Source organism: Rana temporaria, chromosome 13 (assembly GCF_905171775.1).
Source record: "Rana temporaria chromosome 13, aRanTem1.1, whole genome shotgun sequence".
In the NCBI taxonomy this organism is placed as follows: Eukaryota; Metazoa; Chordata; class Amphibia; order Anura; family Ranidae; genus Rana; species Rana temporaria.
This window is the reverse complement of record NC_053501.1, coordinates 53,712,530-53,735,706: the sequence shown is the minus strand read 5'-3', so window position 1 is coordinate 53,735,706 and position 23,177 is coordinate 53,712,530. Positions and strand designations below refer to the sequence as shown.

Here is a 23,177-nt window from a genome sequence, read left to right as displayed (position 1 = left end):
CCGTTTCGCAATTCCCGTCGTGACGTCATTTTTTCGAACGGCGACGCGCGTAGCGTACTTCCGTATTCCCGGGCGTGTTACGCAAACGACGTTAAATTTTAAATTTCGACGCGGGAACGACGGCCATACTTTAGCCAGCAATACGATTGCTGACTAAAGTTAGGGCACCCAAAACGACGACTAAATTTGCGACGGGAAACTAGACTAGCGGCGACGTAGCGAACGCGAAAATCCTTTGTGGATCGCCGTAACTCCTAATTTGCATACCCGACGCTGGTTTACGACGCAAACTTCCCCCAGCGGCGGCCGCGGTACTGCATCCTAAGATCCGACAGTGTAAAACAATTACACCTGTCGGATCTTATGGATATCTATGCGTAACTGATTCTATGAATCAGTCGCATAGTTAAGAAGACCCTAAAACAGAGATACGACGGCGTATCAGGAGATACGCCGTCGTATCTCTTTAGTGAATCTGGGCCTATATTATCAATTATATTACAGGAAAGCTGTGTAATTGAAATGTGAAGGTTAATGCTATTCTTTTACTCTCATGCTGATCCAGTCACTTCAATGCCTTCTATGTCACTGACCCAGAACACGTATATACAGTAGATCAAGCAATCACACTTTGTTTTAAAACAGAGTTTACATTTAAAATACACCACAGACAGCTAGGAAACTATCATTTTCAAAAGCAGGTCGGGAATGGCATCCTTGTTCTTTGCTCAGTAGGGGTTTTCTATAGGATCATATTATATTTCAGTAAAAAGTTTGCAGATTGAGAAGTCAGAATTTTGCTGCATGCTTGTTCCAGGTCAGCAGCACAGAAAGTAACAAAGCTATTGGATTGGTATGACAGCTGGGCAGCTGGCATTTTCAGAAACAAAGGTCAGCAATGGCAGCCTCTATTCTCTAATGCCGCGTACACACGACCGTTTTTCGGGTTGTACAAAATGATACAACAGGGCGAATTAGATGCCATAGAACTATCTTAAATATACATGATAAAAATGTGAACAATGGGTTAGGATCTGTATCTTGTACTCAAACCTGATCGGATCCTACCCATTGTTCACATTTTTATCATGTATATTTAAGATAGTTCTTTGGCGCCTAATTCGCCCTGTTGTATCACTCTGGTGCAGTATTTAGATTACTGTCCGCAAGGCTGTGGGTACGATGGCTTATGTTTTCATCACCATCTTAGGATTTCACATATTGTACTGTTATATATAGATATATGTTTTGGTACACTGATATTCATAAATTTTTGCTACATGGGTGTATTAATCTGATTGACCTTCACTCATTTGTTCTCACTTTTTCTTTATTAGTGTTAATGATATGCGCAAACCCCTCTTTTAACATACTTCACCTTGTGTATTGTAAACACGATTAGGTTTTGCTGCATTCACATTTTTGTTTGGTTATATCATCATTAGCCCTAGCAGCCAAAGGACATTTCTCTATATTCAATGTTTAAAACTTAGCATTTCTAATAAGAACGTTACACAACACTGCAGACTTCAGATGACAAATGCTTTAACCCTTTCATAACCAGAGGTATTTGATGCCTAGATGCCCGGGTCAAATTTTGCACCATCAGAAAATATATACTGTTACTAATTTATGCCAAAATGAAAGGCTTTTATTTGGTACGTTGTTTTATTACAAAAGACCCTTAGCTAGATTCAGATAGCTTTACGCCGACGTATCAGTAGATACGCCGTTGTAACTCTGAATCTACGCCGTCCTAAATGTAAGCGTATTCTGTAAACCAGATACGCTTAAATTAGGCTAAGATATGAGCGGCGTAAGTCTCATACGCCGTCGTATCTTAGGGTGCATATTTACGCTGGCCGCTAGGTGGCGCTTCCGTTGAGTTTGGCGTAGAATATGTAAATGACTAGATACGCAGATTCAGAAACGTACGTGCGCCCGGCGCATTTTTTTACATCGTTTACGTACGGCTTTTTCCGGCGTAAAGTTAGTCGAACAAATAGCTGGTCTAGTCAATGTTAAGTATGGCCGCCGTTCCCGCGTCGACATTTGAGAATTTTACGTCGTTTGTGTATGTCGTCCGTGAATGGAGCTGGACGTAATTTACGTTCACGTCGAAACCAATACGTCTTTGCAGCGTACTTTGGAGCAATGCACACTGGGATATGTCCACGGACGGCGCATGCGCCGTTCCTTAAAAACGTCAATCACGTCGGGTCACCAGTTATTAACATAAAACACTCCCCCCTGTTCCACATTTAAATTAGGCGCGCTTAGGCCGGCCCATTTACGCTATGCCGCCGTAAGACGGGAGGTGACGTCATGCCCGCAGTCTGCCTGAGATTGTGTGGCCGAAAGTGGGTGCAAATACCTGTCTTTAGACAGGTATCTGCACCCCCCTCCCCACTGAAAGGTGTCAAATGTGACACTGGAGGGGGGGGAGGGTTCCGATCAGCGGGTGTTCCACTTTAGGGTGGAGCTCCGCTTTAATAAACATAGAACTGCATCAGTCTCTGTCTTTAATATTTGCATGGAGCTCAACTTTAAAGGGTAACTCCACTTTCCTGCTTGTGTGATTGGCTCACCAATGTTACCAAAAGTCTTCCCAAGATACAAGTCAGATTTAAGGCATCACCTGATACAAAAATGTCATTTTTAGAGAGATACTTTCAATAGGAACATGTCTAAAGGATACAGGCCCAGCAGATTTCCTCATTAGTGCTCTGAAGCTGCACAGCTGACAGATAATTATGAAACCACTCCCATTAGACCCACTCAGTACAGAGGCACAGAGAAACACAAATGGATTTCTTCAGAATAACTCAATGTAGGAATGTGCAACAAAGGTTGTTATAATCCTTGCAATGCACATTGATCACCCAGAGGGGAATGTTTTTTTCTCAACAAAAGTGAAGTTACTTTAGGTAAAACATTTTTTTTTTATGAAATTGACCCTACACCATTATGGCTTAGGCCCCGTACTCACGACCAAACATGTCTGCTGAAACTGGTCCGCGCGGACCATTTTCGGGCGGATCGGACAGGTTTCCAGCGAACAACTGTTTCCTGGACTTGCTTTAAAACAGTCCGCTGGAAACCTGTCCGCCCGGACATGTACGGTCGTCTGTACAGACCTACCGTACATGTCCTGCCGCCCGCCATCCCTCGCATGCGTCGATTGACTTCGACGCATGCGTGGAAGCCTTTTAAAGGCAGGCCGCCCACGTCGCCGCGTCATTGTCGCGGCGACACCGCGGACACGCCCCGCAGATTGTTTACGCGCGGACCTCTGTTCGATGGTGTGTACGGCCATCGAACAGAAGTCCCCGGGCAGTCCCCGGGCAGACATGTCCGATGAAAACGGTCCGCGGACCGGTTTCATCGGACATGTCTGCTCGTGAGTACTCGGCCTTACATTTAAAGAAATTGTATAGTGTTGCTGTAAATCTTTTATTTTTATTTTTATTTGTTATAGTCAGGACTCGAAAAATTGTTATATTACATATTTTAAAATATTTTTATAAATATATTATCCTGTCTTCTATACAGCCAGCAAACTCGTCTCCAGTCAGCTTTTCACATTTTCCGCTTTTTTATCTTTCTGATGTGCTAAATGAAGTTGTTTATATAACTGGAATAAGTATAAGGGCGATGCAAGCTGCATTTATTGTGCAGTATTTTTGGAAAAGCCATTGTGCTCAGGGAATCCTATGTTATGTATTACATGTTCATTTGTAAACTTATTGTATATTTATATACAATATAAAAACATTGATGTAAGAATGTATAAACTAAAAAGTGAAAAATTAAACTTGTTTGGCCCATGTGTGATAAAACTCTGTGTTTTAGGTAGAGGATTTCAGTGTCTTATAGATTTTGACAAGTTTCCGGATGCTGCACATGTGCCTTTGGGGCACCCATAAATGCCAGGATTTCGCTCATATGAGCCAAACATCCAATGTGCATTTAGATTTAACATTAGGTTACTATTGCTAACAAGTAAAGATGCCTACAGACAATAGATGGCAGTCATCAATGCAGGAATGATTTGAGCTCTGAACAATTATAATTTTTAATAATTGTTGTACAAATATGCAGATTTCTGCTTGGCCAATAGAACATTTAACCTACCAGCATGTCTGTGGAGTGTGGGAGGAAACCCATGCATGCACAGGGAGAACAGGCAAGCTCCAGGCAGGTAGTATCATGGTTGGGATTTAAACCGACAACCCTTGTGCTGTTAGGTGGATGTGTTAACCACTTAGCCTCCAGGCATTACCTGCACAGAGTTTGCATGTTCTTCCTGTGCATGCGTGGGTTTCCTCCCACACTCCATAGACATGCTGGTAGGTCACTCGGCTCCTGTCTCAATTGGCCCTAGTGTAATCAAGAATGTGAGTTAGGAACCTTAGACTGTAAGCTCCTCGAGGGCAGGGACTGATGTGAATGTACAATATGTATGTAATATATGGATTCAGAAGACTGGAACAAGGACTGGGTAAGAATAAAAATAAAAAGTGTGGCATGCATTTGTATTCAGGCCCCTTTACTTTGATACCCTTAACTAAAATCTAATGGACCAAATTGACTTCAGAAGACACCTAATTAGTAAATAGAGTTCACCTATGTGTACTTTAATTTCAGTATAAATACAGCTGTTCTGTGAAGCCTTCAGATGTTTGTTAGAGAACCTTAGTGAACAAAAAGCATCAAAAAAGGCCAAGGAACACACCAGGCAGGCCAGGGATAACGTTGTGGAGAAGGTTAAAGCAAGGTTAGGTTATAAAAAAAATATTCAAAGCTTTGAACATTTCACAGAGCACTGTCCAATCCATCATCCAAACATGAAAAGAGTATATCACAACTGCAAACCTACCAAGACATGGCCGTCCACCTAAACTGACAGGCCAGTCAAGGAGAGCATTCATAAGAGAAGAAGACATGGTGGCCCATGGTAACTCTGGAGGAGCTGCAGAGATTCACAGCTCAGGTGGGAGAATCTGTCCACAGGACAACTATTAGTCATGCACTCTACAAATCTGGTCTTTATGGAAGAGTGGCAAGAAGAAAGCCATTGTTGAAAGAAAGCCATTAGAAGTCCCATTTGCAGTTTGCGGGAAGCCATGTGGGGACACAGCAAACATGTGGAAGAAGGTGCTCTGGTCAGATGAGACCAAAATTTAACTTTTTGGCCTAAATGCAAATCACTATGTGTGGTAGAAAAAACTAACTGCACATCACCATGAACACACCACTGTGAAACATGGTGGTGGCAGAGTCATGTTGTGGGGATTCTTTTCTTGAGCAGGAACAGGGAAGCTGTTCAGAGTTGATTTGAGGATGGGTGGAGCCAAATACAGGGCAATCTTAGAAGAAAACCTGGCACAGAGGTTCACCTTCCAGAAGGACAACGACACTAAACATACAGCCAGAGCTACAATGGAATGGTTTAGATCAAAGCATTTTCATGTGTTAGAATGCCCCAGTCAAAGTGCAGACCTTAATCCAATTGAGAATCTGTGGCAAGGCTTGAAATTGCTGTTCACAGATGCTTTCTGTCAAACCTGACAGAGCTCGAGGTATTTTGCAAAGAAGAATGGGCAAAAATGCCACTCTAGTTGTACAAAGTTGGTAGAGACATCCCCAAAAAGACGTGCAGCTGTAATTGCAGAGAAAGGTGGTTCTACAAAGTATTGACTCAGGGGGGCTGAATACAAAAGCACGCCACACTTATCACATATTTATTTGTAGATAATTGTAACTATTTATAATTTTCCTTTCACTTCACAATCGTGTGTAACTTTGTGTTGGTCGATCACATAAAATCCCAATAAAATACATTTATGTTTTTGTTTGTAACATGACAAAATGTGGAAAATGTAAATACTTTTTCAAGGCATTGTATGCATTTGCCTCAGAATCCCAAATGCACTGTGTCAGCACTTCATATTCTTTACTAGTCTCAGAAGCAAAGCAGCTTCCAAATTACCAGATGTGCATGTAGGTCTTTGGTAAAATCTCTATTGACCTCTTTGTTTTATCCTTGCACATGCATATTAAAAAGTTAAAGAGCAATTCTAGACATGTAAATTCAGTTCTAAAGCTATTTCGAAAACAGTAAAGCTTTGCAAGTGATAATCTAGTCACTCTTCTACACAATACATTATTCAGAATTTGATATAATCCTCTTTCATATACATTTATCAAGCTTTTTATAGTACTTCTGAGAAAATAGACAAAAAGCGAATTGTAAGATAATCTGATCGTTAGTACTCTTTCGAATTTTTTTTCGGACGATACCAGATCGTACAGTTTTCGTTTGAATATACAATACAAATACACTACAACACATGCCATCACTTCTAAATGTTTATTCTGTCTTACGAGAATTTTCGGACTCCATTTTCGATCTGGAGACTAGCATGCAAAAAAAAGGACGATCATTCGTCCAATAATCTCATCATGTGTACCAGTGTCAGGGTTGAGTTCACCTGCTGGTGGCTCTGGGGTTCACTTTGCAGATGGCTGCAGTTCCAGTGTCCACCAGCGGGTGTCTCACAGAAGCCAGCAGGTTCTGATCAGACTCACCTGGATCCAGCTGCCAGGTGGATATTTAAGGCTGCTACTCCCTTCCCCCAGCGTGTCACTATCCTGTCTGATTGTCTCCTTGCTACCAGATTGTGCCTGATAACCTTCCCTTGTCCTGACCCATCCTGCACCCTTCTGCCTTTTTCCATGCTCTTGTTCCCAGTCTTGTCCCCTTCCTTGCATACCTGTTGCCTTGTCTCTTATGTTGTAGATATTGTTATTGAGAACCCTGCTCTCTATTTTCTCGTCGGGTTTCCTGGCAGAGTGTTTCCTCCCGAGAAAACCGGTCGTCTGTATGCTTACCTTTCCCAGGTAAACCCGCGCATGCATGCTCGATAAGAGTTTGAGTACGGTAGCATACAAGTTTAGTGTGGGGTGTAGCAAGATGGCGGCGACGGCATCGAATGTGATGAGCACCGACTCGTCGTAGTCAATGACGTCACTGCGTTCTTGCAATTCAAAAGAACAGTAGCTCTTTTGAATATCCGTCTGTATGCACGGCAAGCTTGCCAGGAATCCCATCAGGAAAACCAACGTTTTTTTCCTGACGGGATTTTCGGCCGTGTGTACAGGGCCTAAGTGTCAAAAACAGCAGCAGGAATAAGTAGACATGTGCAAACTGAAATATTTTGTTTCGTAATTTCGTTTTCGTCAGAAAAATACATTTATTTAGTTAGTCCCGAAAATCGTTTTGATTTATTTCGTTTTTTGTTGGGAATAGCTTTCGTTCAAAAATCCAGATATACTTGGTTTCAGTGTCGAATGGTCAAAGAATATTAGACGGAACATCGAAATTTTACGTCGAATCGTACATTTCCGGTCGAATATTCCGCCTACAAGAATTCTAGCGTTGTATGACTAGTAATAATAATAATAAATAATTATATTATTATTATTTATTATTACTAGTCAACCAGCATTAGAATTTTTCTATAGCCTATGGGCGGAGCATTAAAAATGTACGAGTGCAGTATATCTTCTCCGTCGAATCTGCTTAGCACTTTCGATATACACCATAAGCCTTCAATGACAGATTCAGCGATTTTTGATGCTTTGTCGAATCTTTTCTCTATAATGTCGAATCTTTTCTTTTCTCTATAATGTCGAAAAGTACCGTATGTGTGTGTAGTAGAATATCAGGTTCGATAGACAGATTGCTATTCAGTCAGTGTCATGTCAAATCTCCTATCTATATCGAATTGTTATATTTGAAACGAAAACGAAAAAAAGCATTTTTTTATTACGGATCTCTAGGTTTTCGTTTTGGGCGCTTTCATTATCGTTTGTTAAAACGATAACGAAAATACCTGAATTGCGGACGAAAATGCATTCGGACGAAAACGAATGCACATGTCTAGGAATAAGCAGATTCTTGTCACTGACATTCACACCCTATGCGAATGTAGTATTAGGCCTCGTACACACGATAGGTTAACCAGAGGACAACGGTCTGAATGACCGCTTTCATCGGTCCAAACCGATCGTGTGTAGGCCCCATAGGTTATTTAACCTTAGTTTAAAAAAATGGCTACTTGCTTTAAAATTTAACCGATGGATTGCTAACCGATAGGTCAAAACCGATCGTTAGTATGCAAAACCATCGGTTAAAAATCCACGCATGCTCAGAATCAAGTCGACGCATGCTTGGAAGCATTGAACTTCATTTTTTCAGCACGTCGTTGTGTTTTACGTCACCGCGTTCTGACACGATCGTTTTTTTAACTGATGGTGTGTACGCACAACGGACCATCAGTCAGCTTCATAGGTTAACCTAGGACAACGGTCCTTCAGACCGTTGTCCTCTGGTTAACCTATCGTGTGTACGAGGCCTAACTCCATTTGATCCATGTGCTTAGCAATCATTTGCTGCACCAAGTGGTTAAATGCTAGCAATTTTCATAGCAGCAACTGAGCTACTAAAAATCTACAAAGGCTTATGTGTATATCTAACCTGTTTAGGGGATAGCTAGCTAAAGGTTCATTGTCTCAGTAGCAAGAGATTAAAATCACCTGTGTAGCTTTTCACACAAGCGTTCAGTCCGTCCATTTTTAAAACAGATCCAGACTGAACCAATACAGTATATCTATCGGCAGGCAGATGTAAACGGACGCACTTCCGTTTGCATCCACTTAATTCAGAGACTGTTTGATGTCTGCAGGAAACACGGAAAAGGTTTACATTTTTGGGTACATAAATGGATGTCGCCATTTACGTCTGCTTTTAGGCAAGAAACATATTTTTTCTTTATATGTGTGTCCACCTATAACTATTTTTTAAACTAAACAAAAACAGACATCTGATAAAAGCTGAATAAAACTGAAGAGGGATGTACAAACTAACGCAAACTGATGTAAAAGTTTTGTGCACTTTTTTTTTTATTGTTTTTTATGATGGAACTGAAGATGCTCTTGTGAATGGACCAGAGCATGCTCAGCCAATGGGCACATTTACGGTTGGATCAGGTAATTGTATTACTGTGAACTCTCCCTGATTAGTTGGCTGAGACTTCTTGATAAAGAAATAGCCTGGCCAGGATGGATATTCCCAACTATTTGCTATTGTTTTCCTCGAGGCTCTTGAGCACTTTCCATAGTTAGAAGCACGCATCTTCGCTTAATGGATGTTTGTCTTATAAATTATCAAGAAAGAGAACAACTGCTTGGCGGCATTCATGGGTGGCCACTATCTAGTGTCTGTGAGCAACTTTAGACTCCATTCACACCTTAGTATGAGCGTTAATGGGCATGCACCACAATGTGCCATATACATGTGTTATGGTGCAGTGCCTTTTTTTTTTTTTTTTAATGGAGCCATAGCGGTAAAAAAAAAACTGGTAATTGTTTATGATGCGCAGCAATTTAACTTTAACTAAATGGTATCCAGTTAGGGTGTAGACACACATTAAGTGCCGGTTCACACTACAGCGACTTGGGATACGACTTGCATTGCCGCAAGTCAGGCGTCATGAGAAATTCCATTGAAGTGAATGAGAGTCATCTTAATGTACACTACTGAAGTCGCTCCGACTTCAGAAAAGATTCCTGTACTACTTCTAGGCAACTTCTATACGATTTGTACCCATTGATTTCAATGGAAGTTGCCTCCAAAGTCGGATCTCCATCCTAACTGAAGCAACTTTACAGGAAAAGAAAATAGTTCACTCAGGCAAACCCCTCCCTCCCACAGAGCTGATTATTCTGTGATTGGCCACAGCCAAAGTCGCCTGTCCTGGAGGCAACTTTAAGTCGCATTGTAAGTTGCTCCAAGTCGCGCTGAAGTCGCCTTGCAAAGTCGCGCTGTAAGTCGGGTTGCCCCTGTGTAAAGCGGTGATCTGACGATATGGTTTCGGCTATCGAGATGGTTCCTGTAAGGACTGCGCAGGTGCAATCCTTGCCGACGGAAATCACCGAACCTCCAGGGCGACGTGGAATTTGAGGTAAGTGGCCAGTTGGCCTCACGTCCTCGCTTCGCTCGGACGGCTCGCTACGCTCGCTCAGCCTCCTGGCTCTTTTTTTAACATCCTCCAATCCACGGGGATGTTAAGGAATGAGCCTGGATGCCGTCTTAGGTTCGGAGATTTCCGTCGGCAAGGATTGCGCCTGCGCAGTCCTTACAGGAACCATCTCGATAGAGGAACCATACCGACAAGTCACCGGCACTAAATTGCACATTACAATACTAGACCTAAAATATGCTCGCTGGAAACATGCTAAAACTTTATTTTTAAGGTACACTACACCATACACTATATTACCAAAAGTATTGGGACACCTGCCTTTACAAGCACATGAATTTTAATGGAACCCCAGTCTTCATTCGTAGGGTTCAATATTGAGTTGGCCCACCCTTTGCAGCTGTAACACCTTCAACTCTTCTGGGAAGGCTGTCCACAAGGTTTAGGAGTGTGTCTATGGGAATGTTTGACCATTCTTCCAGAGGAGCATTTGTGAGGTCAGGCACTGATGTTGGATGAGAAGACCTGGCTCGCAGTCTCTGCTCAAATTCATTCCAAAAGTGTATCTATCTATCAGGTTGAGGTCAGGACTCTGTCCAGGCCAGTCAAGTTCCTCCACCCCAAACTCGCTCATCCATGTCTTTATGGAAATATTTTTCAATTTTATCGCTTCACTTGAGATCAGCCTGTACCAGTGACTAGCACACAACGCTGATGCCGCGTACACACGACCGGTTTTCATGCCAGGAAAAAAAACAAAGTTTTCTTGACGTGATTCCTCTCAAGCCTGACTTGCATACACACGATCGTGATAACAAATGCTCGAGCAAAGTGTGGTGACGTACAACACGTACGACGGCACTATAAAGGGGAAGTTCCATTCGAATGGCGCCACCCTTTGGGCTGATTATGCAAATTTCCCTTCTCATAACTTGCTTCTGAGCATGCCCGTTTTTTTCCCGTCGTTAAAGCCTACACACGGCTGTTTTTCACGTCGAAAAAAACGACGACGTGAAAAACTACAAGAAAAAATTGAGCAGGTTCTAAAAATGTTTTCCCTTTTTTCTCATCGAGAAAAATGCTCTGGGGCCTACACAAGGCCGTTTTTAACGACCAATTAAAAAAATTGCATTTTTCTCGTCATGAAATTTGGGTATGTGTACGCGGCATGAGTGTTTGTGGTTATGCAGCAACATGGCCTGAGTTAAAACTAGATTGTCCCTGCAGGATGACCTGTCCTTTCATACAATAAGCAACTTTAGGGTTCATTTAAATATACATTTTCCCAAAATGCATGGCAGCGCATGTTACATGCGTTGCAAGGCCATTCATTTAAATAGTGCTTTGCCTTAAAACTTTTGTGGCACGTATGATTTTTGGGACATTGGCAGTCCATTATTTTTAATAGGCTGCCTCACTGCAATGCACATTAACCTCCTTAGCGGTAATCCCGAGTCTGGCTCGGGGGGGAAATTTTTATACCAAAAGCGGTATCCCCGAGCCTGACTCGGGATTGCATTGCAGGATACAGGGGGAAGTTACTTACCTTATCCTTGGATCCTGCGATGTGTCCCCGCTGTGTGTGCGAGCTCCTCCGCTTTGTCTCCTTGCTCGTTCCCTGCGACGTTACGATGCACGGGGACGGAGTTCGGCGCCAAATTCAAAAAAATCTAAAACACAATACACATACAGTATACTGTAATCTTACAGATTACAGTACTGTATGAAATAAATACACACACCCTTTGTCCCTAGTGACACACAGTACACACACGCCCAGTGTTCTGCATGCAGTTTTATATAATAAAAACTGTTCTTTCTGCCTAGAAACTGGAGATTGTCCATAGCAACCAAGAGACCATGGACTCCAGAGACAGAGATATAATTTTGCCCCTGTTCAAATCATTAGTAAGACCTCATCTGGAATATGCAGTTCAGTTTTGGGCACCAGTTCTCAAAAAGGACATGGGAGAACTGGAGAAAGTGCAGAGAAGGGCAACCAAACTGATAAGAGGCATGGAGGAGCTCAGCTATGAGGAAAGATTAGAAGAACTAAATTTATTCACTCTTGAGAAGAGGAGAATAAGGGGGGATATGATCAACATGTACAAATATATAAGAGGTCCATACAGTGAACTTGGTGTTGAGTTATTCACTTTACGGTCAACACTGAGGACAAGGGGGCACTCTTTACGTCTAGAGGAAAAGAGATTTCACCTCCAAATACGGAAAGGTTTTTTCACAGTAAGAGCTGTGAAAATGTGGAACAGACTCCCTCCAGAGGTGGTTCTGGCCAGCTCAGGAGATTGCTTTAAGAAGGGCCTGGATTCTTTCCTAAATGTACATAATATAACTGAGTACTAAGATTTGTAGGTAAAGTTGATCCAGGGTAAATCCGATTGCCTCTCGGGGGATCAGGAAGGAATTTTTTCCCCTGCTGTAGCAAATTGGATCATGCTCTGCTGGGGTTTTTTGCCTTCCTCTGGATCAACTGTGGGTATGGAGTTGGGTGTATAGGATTTTACTGTGTTTTTTATTTTGTTTTTTTATTTTTTGTGGTTGAACTGGATGGACTTGTGTCTTTTTTCAACCTGACTAACTATGTAACTATGTAACTATGTAACCAAAAAGTGTCCCTTTATGTCAAAAGTGGTTTAAGACCAGCTGGAAAACAGCGATAATAAATTAGAATCACTTGCAGAATTGAGCGATAGCTATTTGTGGGGAAATTCGTCATCAAACAATAAAAATAATGACAGCGACAATTCTGCAACTGAGCAAAATTCAGTGTTTTTGATTTGATTACATTATTGAATAATTTTTATTATAATTACATTATTATTTGTTATAATTATTTATAGTTATTTATTATATTATAATTTATGATTTTGTGTTTCAAACTTTATCATACCCGGGATGTCTACTAGACTCTTGTTTGGACAGATTTAAGTGAATTATTCCTAAGAATTGCAGGCCTACAATATAAAACGCCAAATTTCCATGCAAAAAATTGTACCGGCGGTATGATTGTACCGCCAATCATACCGCCAGGGAGGTTAATGTGTTACGTAAAGCATGTTAACACATCCCACAAATATAAATGGGCCTTTAATATTAAAAGCCATATTGTATGAACCTTGTCCTAACAACCTTTGTACTATTTAGATTTGGAGATTGACATTGCTGTAAGTATTTATTCTTTATCAGGTTAATAAATAAAGAATAAACCATGCATTATAAGACATATTTAACCTTTTGCTCAGTAAGCTCAAGTTGCATTGATGGGACAAATGAAACAATTTTAAATCTGCAAAAAACACATGAAAAAAAACTATTTTCTAAAATGATACAGGAAGGGCACAATACAGCTATTACACTGATTTATGTAAATGTATAGAATTGCTTGCATTGTGTCATAGGTCATTAAAATGAATTGTTAGCAGTATACACTTTACAATGTCAGGTGTAAAATGATCCAGGCCTGTGATTGCCGCACACTTTGCCGACAGCCATACTGGACCTGGCTTTTGTATATCAGAATCCATACAACTAATTTATTTGTCCTGGGACTTTTTGTATATAAAGACACTAAAATACACGATAAGAAGATCAGAAGAAAAATTTCGAACAACAAACGATCGTTTGATTATCTGATCGTTAGTATAGTACTTTCGACAGCTAATTCCGACTTTTCGGATGACAAAACCTGAAGGTTCATGCTCGAAAATTTTTATCGTAAGTGAACACAACGCCCAATTGTTGTTTAATTCATACAGTTTTGGTCTGATAATCTCCTCGTGTATATGAGGCTTTAGAGCCAGTGCAACAACTGCTTTTTCATTCTGTTGTATTTCATCATATAGAACCCCAAAAATGTCAAATGTTTTTGCTTCAGTTTGAAAAAAGTTTGCTACAGAATAAAACAGGCTGGGTTCACACTAGTGTAGGGGCAGACTGACACCCGGACAATAGGAGATTATGGGGCCCCCAGGCAATGGGAGATTATGGGGCCACACAGTATACACACACACACATACAGTATACACACACAGACACGCACATACAGTATACATATACAGTATACACACATATACACACACACAGAATACACATACAGACACACAGTACACACACACACAGTATACATACACACAGAATACACATACACACACTCAGGGCTGGACTGGGACAATAATTTGGCCCTGGACTTCATCCAGACTGGCCCACTTTGACAGGTCTCTCCCATGGCGGTCGGACCAATCCCACACCCCCCCGGCCACCCAAGCCCCCTCTCCCCCTTCACTAGCCACTAGCTGTTCTACTTTATTAGAGTAGAACGGCTGGTACTGGTATTCTTATAGGCAGTACCAGTGGAGAAGCTAGACATTATTTAACCCGGGGCAAGGAATCAGTTCGGTGCCCCCCTTATGGGACAAGATTAGGCAGAAGTGAGAAACACCCAGGCCATAGCTGCTGAGTCCGCTGTCTGTCCCCTCCCCCCTGCTTCTCTGTTCCCCCCAGGTGAGTGCTGCAGGGAGGGAGAGGAGGTGAGCGCTGCGGGAAGGAAGAGACAGAGGAGCGGAGGGGGGCAGCGGTCCGCTGTCACTGAAGCCGGCCCACTGAGCCATCGGCCCACCGGGAAACTCCCTGTAGTCCCAATGGCCAGTCCATCCCTGCACACACTGAGAAGGTACTGGAGCGGCGGGGCAGCTATAATCTTGGGATTTTCAGACCAAAAGGATGTCGGTAGTAGTGTTGCTCACGAATATTCGCATTGCGAATATTCGTTACGAATATGGCATATTCGAATATTCGCGAATAACTCGAATTTCACGGCCAATATTCGCTATTCCGAATATTCGTATTTTTTCAAATTTATTTTTAAAACAGATCACATCCTATCGACGTCTAAAAGCATTGCTGGTATGATTAGAGACCCTGGGCCGAGTAGCTAAGCTGAGGCGAACATTTTATGTTGCCGAATATTCGCAATCGCGAATATTCGATTTCCGAATATTCGCGAATACTTTCTCCGCCCTTCTTTTGCATCAGAGCCAATCAGAGTTCTCCTACCACAGTTGTCAAAATCTCGCAATCAATTTCGCATTCGCATCAGCGAAATTTCGATAAAATATCACCAATATTCGATTTCCGAATATTCGCGAATACTTTCTCCGCCCTTCTTTTGCATCAGAGCCAATCAGAGTTCTCCTACCACAGTTGTCAAAATCTCGCAATCAATTTCGCATTCGCATTAGCGAAATTTCGATAAAATATCACCAATATTCGATTTCCGAATATTCGCGAATACTTTCTCCGCCCTTCTTTTGCATCAGAGCCAATCAGAGTTCTCCTACCACAGTTGTCAAAATATTTCACAACATTTTTTTTTTGATAAAATATTCCGAATATTCGATTTCCGAATATTCGCTAATACTTTCTCCGCCCTTCTTTTGCATCAGAGACAATCAGAGTTCTCCTACCACAGTTATCAAAAATTCGCAATCAATTTTGCATTCGCATTAGCGAAATTTCGCAAATTTTTTTTTTTCATAAAATATCACGAATATTCGATTTTAGCGAATATTTCACGAATATTCAGCTATATATTCGTGATATATCGCGAAATCGAATATGGCGTATTCCGCTCAACACTAGTCGGTAGGAGACATTTCATACATACTGTCCCTGGTTTTACTGAGGCTGGCAACCCTGATGGGGCCCCCTAGTGGCATGGGGCCCTTTGGGCAGTGCCTGAGTGTCCGAATGGTCAGTCCGCCCATGCACTAGTGTGAATTAGATGAGGGTTTCCCCACATCCAACTAAAACACAGCTAAAGATTGTGACCGTCGCTCTATGGAGCCGGTTCACAGATCTCTGCAGTGGCTCTGGTGCCATTTGCACAGGAGCCCCGTGCATCTTTTAGTCCGTTTCAGGTCTGAATTCAGACAAAAATTCAGGCTGAAATTGGACCTGAAACGGTGAACGAGGACTCACTCCAGCTGTGAGCCGCTGCGTGCTCATATGTGAACCCAGCCTTAAGCTGGGTTCACATATGTGCATCTGCGGTTTGCAGTCCGGTGCATTCCTGTTCACTAGTTCAGGTGCGATTCAGGTGCAGATTTTTACATGAACAGAAACCAAAAATGCACAGGAACCTTTTGTAAACCACACCACAGCCACTCCAGACATGTGTGAACCAGTTCCATTAAGGCTGGATTCATACCTATGCAGTTTTAGTGCTTTTTGCATTTTGCAGATTTGCACTACAGTCCATTTAACATGGTTTCCCATGGAACACGTTCTGTAGTGCAAATCTGCAAAATGCAAAAAGCACTTAAAATGCATAGGTGTGAATCCAGCCTAAGAGCCAGTCACATTCACATGTCATGCGAATTGGATGCGGTTTAAAACGCATCCAATTCGCACATATGTGAACCCAGCCTTATAGTTCTTTGTGAATGTGTATGTGTGTCCATCATTTGATACCAACTCAGTCCTCTAAAAGCAAACTTTTCCTGAAGAGATATGGGAGCTGCTATGGCTGACCTCCCGAACCTAAGTCAGATATTCATTGTTTCAAGAGTTCAATTACTTTTGATCTCCTCTTGACACATTGCTAAATATTTATTAATTTGCTTCACGTGCCGTCCTTTCCTTCCTCCCCTCAGGGAGTGTTTCACAGTGTGGTTTCTTGTAAGCCTATTTGGGCCGTTTTCCTCTCTTGGAGAGGCTAGGACAGCCATGGAGTCCACTGGATCATCCAACGGATTTAAACATTTCTGGTTGCAAAGTCATCTATTTCATTCTTCAGCGGTAAATATAACAGAATTGTGCTTGAAAAAATTTGTGCATAATGTAAAATATCTTTGTAAAACGGAGATGTTTAGTATATTTATTTAGGAGCCAACTATCCCCCAGAAGAAGATCATGATATAATAGGTCGAAACGCGTCTGCGTCTCCATACAGTTCAACCACTTATGTAATGCTGTATAAATATATAGTTGCTTGGCTATATCATGAAATATGTATTGTATCCCTACAACCAGAGTTTACATTTTAATATTAACATGTATTTGTAATTTATTCTAATAAAGATTTTTATATACATTTTCATACTTTGATTGATATATCTTGCTGCATTAAAATCCCCCTGGGGAATCTTTCCATAGTATCCAAATGTATCTTGGGGTGCACAACCCGAACTCCCCTATATGTGTTTTTCCTATTCTGCTCCTCCTGAACCTGTTAGATCCATGCCTTCAAAAAGTTTAAATAACTAACCAGAAAGTATAAAGAGTCTCGTTCACACTTTTCCAACCTGTTGGGTTGAATTACCACATATGCATTACGAATTGGTATTTTACACGTTGAAGTGAGTTGTGTTATTGTACCTCATTCATTATGAGGGGGCTACCAAAGCAACACAACTGAGAAAAAACATACCTGAACCATTTTGTAACATAACGTACCAAAACTCATAGTAAGTCATAGTGTGATTCAGCAAGGGTGTGTTGCCCGGAACTGTACTAGTGCTATTTGGGTGCCATTCTAAACTACTAGTCAGCTATGAGTAAGGCCTTTTCAGTTGAAATGCGTTAGGGTAAATGTTTTGCTTTTTGTTGTATGTATAATTCTTAATAAAAAATTTCAGAGGACTCGTTCTGTTTATAAAATAATGGCACCATAATGCACCTCACAAAGTACTCTGCATGAAATGCATTAGGGTAATGTGCAATAAGGGCCTATTCACACACGCACAGCCACCCTGGATGGAAATTGTTGATCCTGGTGCATTGCATTGTTTCTTTTTTTTTATATATTTTTTATAACTTTATTTAAATATCACAACTGATGTTTCATTCAGTAATACCTCCAACAGCATGGTGCAATGTGGTGGAGTGTGTCGCACCATACTGCGCTGAGTACTGTTTTTCAGTGCACACCACCAATCTTGGCGGTATGGACGGCCTCATAGGGAGCAAGCTTTTTCCCATTGTCTTGTCTCCCAGCACAGCCCCATCGCACTTGGTGTGAATGAGCCCTAAAGTGCGCGTTTTACTGTACGTTACCGCAAAACAAAGTTGTCAAGCCAGCCAAATTACAGAAGCCATTATCCATATGTATGTTATGGGTTAGTTACTCAAAGAATTGAAGCAGTAGGATTAAACCATAACCTGACAGCCCAGCAACAGTCTGAGAAGTCGGTCCTCACGCTTCTTTTATCTAGCTTCAAGAGTATAAACAGGGATATGCAATTAGCGGACCTCTAGCTGTTGCAAAACTACAAGTCCCATCATGCCTCTGCCTCTGCCTCACCATGCATTGCCAGCACCCACATCCACCTGGACTTATCCACAATTGCACTTGGGATTTTCCTGGAGCGGTGAACCCCACTTCGCTCATGCCTTTGCCTCTGGGTGTCATGCTTGTGGCTGTCATGATCTTGCTATGCCTCATGGGACTTGTAGTTCTGCAACAGCTGGAGGTGCGCTAATTGGATATCCCTGGTATAAAGCAACAGGAGGTGCATTGCAACTAGCAGTGAATTTATAAAACAGCTTCAATATAAAGCTCACCATACACTATACAATCTGATTTAGATCAACCAACAACTAAACAATTTGATTTAGATTTACCAACAGCTATATATTATAGCAATTATATAATATCAATATATAAAGGCCTGTGAGATTGAATAGAGATTGTTTGGGTGGTATAGATATGTCTTCATTTTAAATAGTTTGCAAAATCTTATTTAAATTTACCAATCAGATTATAGTTTGTATGACCATCCTACCAGCAACTAGATTGTAAGTGTACTCAATAACACAAGGCAGAGATGTCCACTGACCCAAGTAAGCCAATCAGAAGCCCGCAATTTAAGAAAGACTGATGAAATCTACTCGTCCTGCCAAAATGACCGCACACCCTTGATCACAATTACTAAATAATCTCTTCTTTTAATTTTTTTATAGTCCCAGAGCCAACACAAAAATAATTAATTGTCCCCATCTACCTAAACAGAAAAAAAAACACAAATTTGAAGTTAGCAGCAGAGAAGTTGATTTTATAATATTAATAATTTTCAGCTGGAAAGTGGTCTGCGCTTATCAATCTAAATAAAATGCTGCATGCAGAATAGTTCTTACCAAGCAAAAGACTCCAAAGTAACATCTGGAAGATGAGGATGGAGAAAGGGAATCCCATCACTTGTGATGCTGGCGGTGAGTTGCAGGCAAATCCTTATCATGTGTCAGCTTCCCACCCTGTATTAGTATATCCTCTGTGTAGTCTGAGGTTACCTCCCTGGCTCAGCCGGACTGATGCTGCTGCTTAGAACTCTTCCAGGCTTATAGATGCATCTACACCTCCCTATACTGTCATGTACTCTGAGGTCCTAGAGCCCTCTGTGTTCTGATTCCTGGGAATTCTGCTTCCCAATAAACAAAGTCTCTCTGCCTGCCCTTGTGTGATCACTTATTTCATTTCACCGATTACAACCGCACCAGCCAGTTGATGTCCTAACAAAGCTAAAACTCAGACAACACGTGTTTCATTTTATCCCTGCAATCATCCCCTGGCTGTACAGCCAATCACTGAAGCCGGCTATTAGCTTGTGTGCGTAGATAATACGAATACGTGACGTGGATATAATGGTATCTTAAAGTGGAGGTTCACCCTAAAAACAAGTATATACCATTCAATCCAGCATATTGCCGACATGTACAGTATGCTGTTTTTTTTTTTTTTCCGGTTTACATACCGTAGTATAGGTATATCCCCCCCCGGCTTCCGGGTAATGAATCCCGCGGGAGTGGGCGTTCCTATTCAGAGACTAAGGGCCAAATCCTCAAAAGAGATACGACGGAGTAACTGCTGTTACTCCGTCGTATCCCTGGTCCTAACTATGGAACTGATCCACAGAATCAGTTTTCCATAGTTAGGACGAAGATCTGACATGTGTAATTGAATTACACTGTCGGATCTTAGGATGCAGTACCGCATCCGCCGCTGGGGGCATTTCGCCTCGGGTATGCAAATTAGGACTTACGGAGATCCACAAAGCTTTTCAGCTTCGTTTTTTCTCCGTAAGTTTTATTTTGCAAACGCAAAATTAGGGCTGCTTTTACAAGGTGTAAACTGTTTACACCTTGTAAAAATAGACCTTTCTTGCTCGCGACGCGATTTTTTTAAAATTTAAAAAAAAAAAATTGGCGCCGTATCTTTTTTTTTACCCGACGCAACTTTATTGTCCCGTCGCAATCCACAAAGCCCGACGTAACGTAATTTTCGCGCTATGCAAGTCGGGAAAATGACGTCACGAGCATGCGCAGTACGGCCGGCGCGGGAGCGCGCCTCATTTAAATGGGAATCGCCCCCTGGAGAAGAGGAACGCCTTGCGCCGGCCCGATTTAAGTTACACCGCTCAAAATTTCTAGGTAAGTGCTTTGTGGATCGGGCACTTAGTTAGAGATTTTGCGGCAGTGTAACTTAAATGGAAAAAGTTACGTTGCGCCGGGTTTTTGAGGATTAGGCCCTAAGTGATTAACGTATGACAAAAGCTTCCCTCCCAGCGCAAAAGGCGCGTCACCAGTTTCTAAAAAAGCCGAACGCCGGTGCGCAGGCGCCATATAGCGCCGTATAGAGCCGACTCGCAGTTTGGCTTCTTTCAGAAACTGGTGACGGGAATTATGCGCCGGGGGGGAAGCTTTTGTCATACGTCAATCACTTAGTCTCTGAATAGGAACGCCCACTCCCGTGGGATTCACTACCCGGAAGCCGGGGGGGAATATACCTATACTACGGTATGTAAACCGAAAAAAAAAACAGCATACTGTACATGTCGGCAGTATGCTGGATTGAATGGTATATACTTGTTTTTAGGGTGAACCTCCACTTTAATGTTATTCTCTTTTTTTTTTTTTTTTTTTAGGGCTAGAGAAATGAAGGTTATTATTACAGGCACTTATATAGCACTGGCAATTTTCTCAGCTCTTTATTTATTTTCTATTCACATCAAGCCCTGCCCTCAAGGAGCCTGCAGTATAAGGTCCCTATCTCTCATGCATACATACACATACTAAAGACAATTGATGCCCCGTACACACAATCAGGCTTTTGCCCGACCAAACTCACATCGGAATTCCGACAAAATTCCATCACAGGAAAATAGAGCATGTTCTCTACGTAAACTCCGATGGAATTCCTCAGAATTTCTGATAGAAAAACTCTGATGGGCATACACACAGTCGGAATTTCCAATGGAAAAATACTTTTTTCATCGGAAATTCCGATCGTGTGCATGAGGCATTAGACAGGAGCCAATTAACCTATCCAACATCTCTTTGAAGTGGGAGAAAAGAAGAGTGCCTATAGGAAACACAAGAAGTACAGGGAGGACATGCAAACTCCATTCGATTCGAACATTGCCAGTTCGGCTGTTCGCCTGAACAGCGAACAATTTGGGGTGTTTGCGGCAAATTCGAAAAGCCGCGGAACACCCTTTAAAGGTCTATGGGAGAAACCAAAAGTGCTAATTTGAAAGGTTAATGTGCAAGTTATTATCATAAAAAGTGTTTGGGGACCCAGGTCCTGCCCCAGGGGACTTGTATTAATGCAAACAAAAGTTTTAAAAACAGACGTTTTTTTCGGGAGCAGTGATTTTAATAATGCTTAAAGTGAAACAATAAAAGTGATATATTCCTTTAAATTTCGTACCTGGGGGGTGTCTATAGTATGCCTGCAAAGTAGTGCAGGCAAAGAGGGACCCGGGTCCCCAAACACTTTTTATGTAAAAAACTTGCATATTAGCCTTTAAAATTAGCACTTTTGATTTTTCATGGTCGTGTCCCTTAGACTAACGGTGTTCGTGTGTTCGAACACATTTTTGGCCTGTTTGCATGTTCTGCTGCGAACCCAACCGGGGGGTGTTCGGCTCATCCCTATGTAGCTCCCCCTTTACTTTCACTAAGGGCACTACGCTAAAGTTAGTGGGAGAATGAGAGAGGTTATCCAAAAGGGCTTGAATGAACCATCGGGGATCTGGTGACCGGACATTGACAGGTACACTTGCACTGTCAACCGGTGACCCTAACGCTAATTACTGTAAGAGTTCTCATCTGAGTCAGGTCTGTGGCAGAGGCCTGTTTCTCCCAGCAACCTTAAAGTGGCACTCCGGCTGCCAGGCCTGTGGCAGGGGTCTGTCCGGGGGCACTTCACCCACTCTGGCTGGAGTGGCGACGAACTGTATTACTGCAGAAAGCAGGATTGCTTTCCTTCTATCCAAGGCCTGATACCGCAAAGTTCCTTTACTTCATCAACCTTTTCTGTCTACCTCAAGTTGATGTTGGTCGTGTTGGGCCAAGAAATAAAGCATTCAGAAAACCTTATCTACGAATTGGACATTCGCTTATTGCTCTACTCACTACCTTCACCCCTAGACAACACATAGAGGTAACTTAATACGCCGATCCCAAAACAATCAGCGGCTCCTGAGGGGGTGGCGCTACACCCAGTTAGGAGGAACCACAGTGCATAGTGGAGGACCAAGTATCTGACACACCCAGAAGTGTCATATTTATAAGTCATCAAAGCTCTTGACGGGGCTTTTTATATGGTGTTATCTCAACATTTGTAATTTTTTAAAAAGATACTCAAGATATAGATTCTCAATGTTATCCATTTTTTTTAGTTTTTTTCTAGAAGGAATTTTAGTAATGCATATGAGTTTTTTTAATCATGCTGCAGCCTTGATGGCGGGTAAGTATCTGAACCCCTGAAATGTATCATCTCTCCCATTCCATTTGTTAGAAAAAACATTCTGCCCCGATGGACTCTTCCCCCTCTCTTTCCTCCCTCTTTTTCTCTTTCTCTTCTATTCCCCCCTATTCTCTGTAGTCTATCCATTCTCTTCTTTGTATGTGTACAACTCTTCTCTGAGACTCCTGATTTCAAGGAGTCGGTCCAATTGACGATGGTTACAGCAATACAAAAAATAAAAAATAAAAAGACTAAAGGCAAAACAAAGCAAAAACATAAGAACTTAACATTATTTGTCTTTCTTATCCTTAATCCATATGCAGCTGTTACAGGACTACATGCATCCCTTTATGTTGCCCCTCCTTTTA

At 41.8% G+C, this 23,177-nt stretch overlaps 1 protein-coding gene across 1 annotated transcript in view; it reads right to left on the bottom strand.

Annotated features, from left to right (window-relative positions):
• Positions 1-19,509, bottom strand: part of LTK (leukocyte receptor tyrosine kinase) — a 292,808-nt gene extending 273,299 nt beyond the window's left edge. The window contains exon 1 of the mRNA XM_040331968.1: positions 19,200-19,509. Coding sequence (XP_040187902.1) covers positions 19,200-19,257 — 58 coding nt within the window. The 5' untranslated portion in view covers positions 19,258-19,509. The remainder of the gene's footprint in view (positions 1-19,199) is intronic.
• Positions 19,510-23,177: the final 3,668 nt, after the last annotated feature.